Source organism: Sander lucioperca, chromosome 22 (genome assembly GCF_008315115.2).
Source record: "Sander lucioperca isolate FBNREF2018 chromosome 22, SLUC_FBN_1.2, whole genome shotgun sequence".
In the NCBI taxonomy this organism is placed as follows: domain Eukaryota; kingdom Metazoa; phylum Chordata; class Actinopteri; order Perciformes; family Percidae; genus Sander; species Sander lucioperca.
Genome location: NC_050194.1, coordinates 28,776,363 through 28,786,362, shown reverse-complemented (window position 1 = coordinate 28,786,362; position 10,000 = coordinate 28,776,363). Strand labels below are relative to the sequence as shown.

Here is a 10,000-nt window from a genome sequence, read left to right as displayed (position 1 = left end):
TATGGTTTTAGTTATTACAAAGGTTTTTTAAAGTTGTACTGTATGATGTAAAGATTGTGTATTAAGTTCATATTGTTCAGTTTATCATTTTCATTATGTTGTGTGCAAGTGGCCCACAGGCCCTATCTGTGGCCAATGACTTGAATGTGTTAATTACCTAAAGGGGTTAAGAACTATTTTGGATTATGTGTTTTTAGTTGTTACGCACCATTTCATTGTGGAATATTTTTTTCCATTTCCACTACAGACTACATCTGATTGATGCATCCAATTATTAAAATGGTCAAAAATCTCCCAGCTGAGCATACCTTCCTAGAGGGGTCAAAGCTACCCTCCACAAAGACGAGGACATGAGCTTAATATTGAGCCCTATGTGTGGTGCTACTAGATAGAAAGAATTATTGCATCAGGCAAGTTCCACCAGTTAAAACAAACAAAAAGCAATATAATATATGAGGGTGGTATATGATCAGGGCGTGGTGGTATATAGGGCATGGGTGGGTGCGGATGCTTTGTATAGTATATTTTCCTGCTTTTTGGGCCTCTGCCAATCACATGACTGACTCAGCCAGTCTCTCTCTCGCCCCCGTTCATGGAAGCCTTGGTACAGTGAAATATCTCATTAAGTTCAAATCAATTGCATCTTTAATAGAAGATATATAGCAGAGAAATGCTTAAGATCTGATTGTGGTCATTTAGAAATTGTGTCTCTGTGACATAGTTTGTCCACCAGAGAACACTGCCAAGTTTATTTATACACTGTGAAATGTCCCGCTCACTACATATCTGGGTCACTATTCTTTTATTTTTAAGATAATTTTGTTGGGCATTTTAGGCCTTTATTTATATAGGACAGCTGAAGACATAAAAGGGGAGAGAGAGAGAGAGAGAGAAGGGGAATGACATGCAGCAAAGGGCCGCAGGGCGGAGTCGAACCTGCGGCTGCTGCTATAGAGGAGTAAACCTCTATATATGGGTGCCTGCTCTACCAGGTGAGCTCCACACAGCATTCCGGGATGGAAGAACAACGTGCTCTGGTTTATTGGCATTTTTTTAAACCAATCACAATCGTCATGGGTGGTGCTAGTCACCGGAAAAAGCGGCGGTGCTTCTGCTAAATAGTCTCAGGAAGGAACTTGTTTTGGTGGAACATGTGTACGTTCAAAAGTAGTTTTAGTCGTGCAACAGAAAACTCAGATTGGACAGATAGTCTAGCTAGCTGTCTGGATTTACCCTGCAGAGATCTGAGGAGCAGTTAACCATAGTCCTCACAAATCCACCAGAGTTTAGAACGCCAACACAAAGGAAGCCCAAGGCAACGGAAATCTGGCCTAAATGGGTGAAATCCAGCCAAATTTCCGTCAGCAGCGGAGCAATCCCGGAAGTGGAACATCAAGGATATTGACTAATGCTGTCACTACGCAGCCTTTGTAGCATTAATGCGTGATTAATGATGTTTATGTGGATTGGACTGATGGTGTGTGGTTCAATGCTTATGAGCCCTGCTCACACAGCCCGTTTGAACGTTTGACACTGCCTGTAGAAACAGTGCAACAGTAGCTGTAGATTGAAGGGATGATGGTCTCAGGATTCTGACTAGTGATCTTACGGCCTCCTTTGTGTGCTGGTTATTTTTACATGTGTATGGAGGTTTCGTATAGTCTTTAGTATTTGCGTGTGTGTGTTTGTACATCTGTGAGTTCTTAGAAGAATCTAGAGATCAAAGGGCAGACTAATCCTTTCCACTGCAAGTTTACTCAGTCCATTTGTAATCGGCTGTGGTCAGCATGTGATGATGTAACGGGACGCTCATCTTTTCCTCACTGCATCTTGCTTTCTACACTGGAAATAGGGTGGTTCATGCCAAAACAAATGTAATGCAACACAAAACGAATCATTGACTTATCGTAACTCTCACAAAGAATAGTATTTTTTCTCCTTTTTTTTTCGTTGTGTAAGGAAGACTGGCAAAGCAAGCTTTTCATTGCATGGTGTAAGACGTGGAGCAGTAGTGGTAGGGTGCACATCCCCACCAGTGAGGTGCAGGGCAAAAAGGGGCTGGATACAACTTAAAAGAATGAGGTGCCCGCACTCTACTAATTCTCCCATACGTTTATGGTCTAAGATGTGGCCTGTACAAACAAATAATGGCTTGTGTTTACAATAAAGTCAGCCGATATGACGATATACAGGAATATTTGCTGTATTTATCAGGAGTCTCAGTGCTTTAGTGCTTAAACTAAACATGACTAAGAACACTCCATTCAGTAAAAGAATTGACTAAACTGTTTGAAATGGTTCTAGATAGCCCTATCCAATCACAGTTTTACATGCATATAAAAGAGCTGTGTAGCAATATGTTTTATGACTTCATACTGAAAAGCGTGGAAGTAAATGAATTAGTGCATTATTTTTTGCTGTATATTGTTAGTTGTGATTGACCCAAGTCATCGCTGTTGAAAAGCTGCATTTTGACATTGATGTAGTGGGGCTGATGATGCAGAGTGATCCAGCAAATAAGTTGTCTGGCAAAAAAAGTTGAACCTTGCTCAAATGTTGCTGCAACACAATGTCATCGGGCATTACCCTGATAACTCCAGAGCTGTAAAATCCTGTCTCATAGTATTATAAACCTGAAAAGAACACAACCTCACCAGCAACTGAGTCAGCATTCAAATTCCCTGTAACTCTAAACATGTTAGGACACCTCTGGAGCTCTCCTCAATGTTGGCAGGAATAGAAATCCTTTCCTAAATTAAGAACGCTGATAAAGTGCCTAAAACTTTAACCAAATAATGTGTGACTCTGTAAATCTTTGGTCAGTAAGGACTAAGTTTGTACTCTGAGATACTTACAGGCCCTAATTCCTAGATATATTTCTAAATATTAGATTGCATGTCTTTTTTTCCTGTCTACATGCTCAGAAATCAGATTGAATTTGTGAACGAAGAGTTCTGATGTTTGTCAGGTGTTGTAAACGTTGCGTGAGTATAGGGTAATGATGGCAGTGAGTTTCTCATTGACAGCTCATGGAGACCTACAATACTTCATTGGCCTATCTACAGTATTTTAAGGTCGCTCTCTCTCTTTCTCCCTCATTATTTTCCTCCCAGTAGCACATTTCTTTTAAATTAATGTCATCACCCCATATTGACAGATTCTAACTTTTAAGTTCTTACACTTCATGTACATAGTGTATGTGTATATATATATCTATATATATAGATATATATATATATATATATAGATATAGATATTAGTGTTCCCTCTGTCTTAATCTCTCTTTCCATGTATTTTATTGCTGCTGTCTAGGTGTGTGTGTGTGTTGGATAAATGTCAGAGTTTATGATTCAATATTTAACATTAACCTCAGTTTGGAAGGCAGTGAACATAGTGAACCGTTTATGGTCTGAATCTGAATCAACAGCTGACGGAAATTAAATTGAGGTGTCTGAAAATCATAATTTTACTGTACTTCAGTACTGTAGCACTGGTATGCTCAAACGAGGCTTGACCACCGATGACTGGGGCTCTTTTTGTCAGCTGTTAATTCTTGTTATTATTCTGCAGTGCTTAAAGCACTCAACTCCCTACACTGCTTTATTTTGCTAAACTTTGCTTTGATTTTCACTGCCATCTTTGTATATGTTGCAGGTATTTTGCAGCATCCCGATGGAACAGTCCTGAAGCAACTTCAGCCTCCACCCAGAGGTCCACGAGAGAAGCAGTTTTACAGCATGGTAATACTGATGCATTCATAACCCTCTATACTCTCACATAATCACATAAACAACAATATCAACACCTGTATAATATATACGTAGGGCTCATTTTGTTCAGTTTATATGTATTTATAAACATAAAAGCAAGTGTTTATTAGCGTTATTAGCATATAAAATGTTCAAAATCTGATTAAGAATAAATATCTAGGTGAAAATCCGATCATAATAATACAATTTGCAGAACAAACACTCTGTAGTTTCACCATTTCTTTAGTGCATGAGCTGTCTGAGCTGTCACCATAACAGTTGAAAATAAGTGTAGTGTGAAAAATCAAGCTTTTCAAAAGCTTCAGAAAAAAGTGGAAACTATTTTTCAATTGAAAAACTTGGCGGGGAGCTCCTTGCACTGGCGCCACGGAGGGAAACACCGTTAATCTGAACACACTGCCCACCCAAAATAACACAGCTCAGCTAGTTTCAAATCGGCAAAACGTCCCTTTAAATACTGTATAATACAATAATACACTTTGCATTTGCTACCATTGCTTTGGTTACATAGTCAATTGATAAGAGTTAGTCTAGAAAAAGGTTTTCAGTTATTTTCATCAATGATTACATTGTTGATTCTTTTCTGTAAAATGTCAAAATATATGCTGTGTTTTGTTCCGACCAACAGTAAAAAAGCTAATGAATATACACAGAACATCTTTAATTTGAGGCATTTTTGTTTGATGAAGTACTTCAGTCTTACATTTTTTTTGTCAACCAAGTTGATATTGGGGTGCCTGGATAGCTCACCTGGTAGAGTGTGGGCCCCATGTACAGAGGCTCAGTCCTCGTCGCAGCAGCTGCAGGTTCAATTCCGACCTGCGGCACTTTGCTGCATGTCGTTCCCCCTCTCTCCCCTTTCACGTCTAAGCTGTCCTATCAAGTAAAGGCCTAAAATGCCACAAAGTTGACATTGCAATTCCTTGTTCAGCATCACATTACATATTGTATTTTTCATTCATATAATTTATTTGTATTACGTTATATCATTCTTTGATACAGTATTACACCACTTCTCATAATGCAGTAATGAAATAGACTTTTGTAAGGTCTTTCGCCGTGTATTTAGAGCTGTAAATATGTTTGTATGAGCATTTACCTCTATTGTGACTCACCTACTGACTTATTGTTGAAGAGCACTTTCAACACAAAGTGTATGCACGGAGAAATGTGAATTCTTGATAATCAGTGTAGATATCAGACATTCCATATGGGTCTATGTAATCACAAAGTGTCACATGTGTGTCCATGGCTTCAGAGCTTCAATGTCTGCTTTAGAGCTTAGCAGCACTGTCAGCCTCAGCAAGTCTCAAACAAACAGGAGTGAGTCATGGTATCATGTCCGGCTGTCTCCTGACCTAATCCCAACAACACACACATCTCACACTGACCTGACATCCTGCACAGGCCTGGACATCTAGCAACTACAACAGGACATATTAAACAATCTTATATTGTATATGTGAAAACGGCTGTATGTCGTGCTCAACTTTCACCATTGTCATGCCACTAAATTCAGATTTTCACTTTTCATCAGAATTGTTTTCTCATCGGGGTAGAAAAGCCTCAGAAAGAAAAAGAATTAAATTGAAACTTTACTGCATTTACCCTGTATTAGTGATGAAATGATTTAGTTGATTTATTAATTAGTCGACCAACAGAAAACTAACCAGCCACAGCTTTGAATCATTAATTAAGCACACATGCCAAATGGTTGCCAGACCCCCCCCCCATCATTTGTTCAGTGATTCACATAAATTATCATCTTAATTGTCTTTTGGCTTTATGACTGTTGATCAGACAAAACAAGCATTTTGGACTGGACCCTGGACTCTGGGAACTTGTAAGGGATGTTTTTCAGAATCTTTTGACATTTGAGGCTAAACAATTGATTCAGTAATCAAAAAGTAACCACCAGATTAAACCATAATGAAAATAATCATTAGTTTCAACCCTACCCTAAATACACAGTATCCAACTGACCTGTATGTACTGTATTGTGTGTGTGTGTGTGTGTGTGTGTGTGTGTGTGTGTGTGTGTTAAATAATTGCCTAAAAATAACAGTGTGACAAAGTTATTGCATAACGCCAAGATTACCGACTTGCTCATCGATCACCATCATTGCGTGTGTGTTTGTGGGTGTGTGTGATGAAGTGTATGATCGTGTCATTTCTACAAAATCTTTACTTAGTATGATGTTTCTTTGATTATGTCAACAACTCCATAGAAACCATGCAAAGCGTGATACAGGTAACTAGAGAATGTTACTCATTGTCTCCTCTGTTGATTTTGTAGTGGCGGCCCGCCATGGCAAAATTTCTTCCGCCACGGTATAAGAAATAGGGCAGACGCACAAGGTTGCCTTTTACAAGATCCTGCCGACATAATGCAGTTGGCTGCCGCTCACATTGCAATTTAACAACAAGTAGAACTATTGAGAGGTTACTGGGCCCGTCCAGTTTAACTCCACATACTGTTGCGTTGATGGAGTTTATTGTCAAAATGTTTGCTTTCTTCCAAGTCGACTATTAAACGACCAGCTCCACCAAAAACATCACCGCGGGAGATGGCTTTGAAACGCAGACACCAAAATCAAGCTAAGAAATAAATAACTATGGCTAACATTACAGGAAACATAAACAGGCTAGCTAGCTAACTGTTATCTCACGACGTGACTTTTTGCCCGAAGACAGCGTTGTGGAGAGTGAAACGGGAGACTAGAAAAAGGCGTTCAGGTAGTGTGTTGTTAGGATGGCAACAGTAAATCATAGGCTCCTGTTATCTAAAAGATATTCAATGTAATGGCTCAATATCTAAATGATTTCGACAATGTGGATGAGGTCGTTATAATTGGATGGCCTGCAGCTTCAAGCACAATTCGTTTGGTTACAAGCGTTACATTTTGGAAGATAGACGGGATTCTGAACAGCGATGCACACACACACACACACACACACACACACACACACACACACACACACACACAGCAGAGGTGTGTTATAACACGCAGCACATGCACCTGACTGGGAAAGATACCGCTACGCTCGTTACTGTAAGTAGGCTACAATAAAACCTAAAAGTGAATACGTATCAATACCCACTCACCTGTCTACAGGCATACACGTGTAGGAAGCCATATATTTCAATCTGATCTGTCTGCTCAGTCCACTCTCGTCCACCGCGCGCTTTTACACAAACACAGCTCTACTCTACTCTAAATAGCGAATTTTGACAAACAAGCTAAAACAAAAGATGTCAGTCTAACCCTAACCCTGCTGTTTGGACAGACCTGCCCCCACTGCTAAAAACAATCCTAAAGGAAACACTGTTACTAGTTGACTGCTTGTAGTTCAATGCAATTCATCCCCAGACATCATCTGACAAACAGCTCCTGTTAGGTCCTACCAAACAGTATTCATCCATAGTGATGCCGGCTAGTTTCACTTTCACTCCTATATTTTTTTTATTTCAATTGCAAGATGATCCTAGCAGAGCCGGTAACATTTACATATAAATATCAATTGACCCTGTGTTTACTTTCTTCACTGAGACAGACGAAATGAAAAGACTCCGTCCATTAAAGCTCAGCTTTGGGAGGGGAAGAGATACGGGACAAGATGAGGAGACTGAGAGAAAAAGAAAGGGAGAAGGTGATTGAGATGAGAGGAAAAACAGGTACTTCAAACTGAGCTCAGGATAGAATTAGCATTCTGTCTCCGTGCATGATCCAATTTAAACCACAGAGATACATATGTTTTTTAGTCATTACAGTGGAACCTATAGGCTCAATTGACTGAGCCTTAGTACATGGAGCGCACGCTCAACCAAGTGAGCTACCAGGGTGACCCAGAATTTGTATATAATTTTACTTAATTATTTTTAATATACTTTGGCAGGAGAAACAAGGTAGGAGTTGCAGAGAAAGGGATTGATTAGATTTCAGTGGTGTATGTACTGTGAATTTGCCTTTACCAGAACACTTTAATTAAACATTGACAACATTCACTCTCAGGTGTTTTGTGACCCTTTTAACCTCTTCTGTATTTACCGATTGTGGTTTGGATCATTTGTGTTTAACCTGAGTTTCATTACTGTTTCACAGATCAGTTATGCTACTGCCCACTGACATGATTTTAAAGCTATTGTTATCCAATTTTTGCTCTCCAAACATCAACAGCACATATTTAGATCAGGGAAATCAATTTCATGCCCTCGAACCCCCCCCTGCTGAGTTTTTGGACCTTGGTATTTCTAACACCCTGCATATGACCATGTGTGTGTCTTAGGTGTATGCAGAGGACTGCTGTGATCCATGCCTTCTGCAGCTGCAGAACCATCTACCCAAGTACTACGGGACCTGGTCCTCTCCTGACAGCCCCAATGGTAAGAGCCTGAACTCTGTGTGTGTATCTATTAGGGGTGTGAATCTTCCGATTCGATTGCAATTATCCCGTCAACGATTCAAATCGATTCGATATCACGATGCATCACGATGCGTCACCTCCTCCATATTATTATATATGGAGGAGGTGAACACAGCAAACAACAGACCGGAAAATCAACTAGTAACATCAGTAGGCAATAATCGATTATGGTCTGTCACTGCATCGATGCAGAATCGTCCGCATCGCAATGCATCAATGCAGTGATTAATTTCAACACCCCTAGTATCTATCTCCCTCTTACCCGAGTCCCAAGATTTAAAGAAAATCATAATTTTGACATATTATTTGGCATAACATAAACAAACAGTCTTGAATCTTCACCTGCGGTCAAGATGTATTCTGAGCAGGACATTTTACATTTGAAAACTAAACATGTCAGTGTTCTCTGGTGGACATACCAGATAACCATGTCACCAGATTTAATGGAGACACTAAATGATCCAACCCAGTTTGGCATTTTTGGCCTGCATTTTCTTGTTATATACAGATATATCTACAACAAGCGATAAACCTAACTATTGGTCTAGGTCTGCTGGTAATCTCTCTGATCCAGTGTATGCGGAGTCAGGCAACTCTCAATGGGACAACTGGGTAAAAGCCCCATCAGTTTCACTTGTAGGAACAATGGTACTGGTGCAATTTCAGCTATATTTACAGCAGGTTAAACAAACTATTCAGTAAAGTCCTCCCACATTACACTGTAAACATTTCTCTCATAAATGAAGATATTAACATGCAGTTAATAGTCAACGAGAACCTCTGTCATATCATATCTGAAACGTTATTAGAAATATTGACTGTTAGATACAAATTTTAATAAAAAGGCAACATCAGTCTCATACGAACAACCTAGTACAACTCCATACCACAGAGCATCACTTCTGTTTCCGTGCCTCTGCTCAGACCTGTACCTGAAGCTGGAGGATGTGACCCGACGCTTCGTCAAGCCGTGCATCATGGACGTGAAGCTGGGCCAGCGGAGCTACGATCCATTCGCCTCGCAAGAGAAACGGGAACAGCAGATCAGGAAATACCCACTGATGGAGGAGATAGGCTTTCTGGTCCTTGGCATGAGGGTGAGTTTGAGCTGTTTTGCTGGTGTGGAGGATCTTTAATCTACCAAGCTAAGGATTTCCAAACTCTGAGTGGGGTTTATATAATATTCTTCTGCTTTAACAAAATGTTATTTACACAATGAGATTTTTGATAAATAATGATGACAAATGTTGCTTTAATGATTAAGTGGGTAAAGGCAATATAATAGAAAAGGTAGAACAGTCTGGTAAGTTCAGAAAATGACATCACTTTACTGTAATGCAGCCTTTAAAACCAGGAAAAGACAACACTTAATACTATAACGATATTACGATATTCAAAATCTAAGACGATATCTAGTCTCATGTAACGATATCGATATGATGCCCAGCATCTTTATATACTTTATTAGTTAAACTACATTTTACAAAACAATGTACAAATATGTCAGTGCGCACAGACAGAAATAACAAAAAAATGCATATAATTAACAGACCAAAAGGTGCAATATAATAAGTATATACTAACTCAAATCCTTAAGAAAAGTTATAAATAAAGTACAGTTTTCATAGCCCTGATCTTTTGGAAAACTGAATTGAATGAAAATACTTCTTCAGCTCAATACCCCACCCATAGTAACACAATAACAGAAGTAATTGATAACACCTTTCATACACACAGTGATGAACAACATGAGATACTGTTGAACAGCCTTGAATGGGTCAATGTTTAACCCATGTGATATGTGA

The 10,000-nt window shown here is 39.3% G+C and overlaps 1 protein-coding gene across 2 annotated transcripts in view; it reads left to right on the top strand.

The window, feature by feature from the left end:
• The window catches only part of ipmkb (inositol polyphosphate multikinase b), a 28,038-nt gene that overhangs the window by 8,526 nt on the left and 9,512 nt on the right, over positions 1-10,000 (top strand). Inside the window, exons 1-4 of one of the 2 annotated variants that reach the window (XM_031323948.2) lie at positions 537-622; positions 3,655-3,740; positions 8,058-8,154; positions 9,120-9,292. In XM_031323948.2, coding sequence (XP_031179808.2) covers positions 556-622; positions 3,655-3,740; positions 8,058-8,154; positions 9,120-9,292 — 423 coding nt within the window. In that variant the 5' untranslated portion in view covers positions 537-555. Of the gene's footprint in view, positions 1-536; positions 623-3,654; positions 3,741-8,057; positions 8,155-9,119; positions 9,293-10,000 lie in introns of those variants that run through there. The other variant, XM_031323949.2, reaches the window with a different exon arrangement.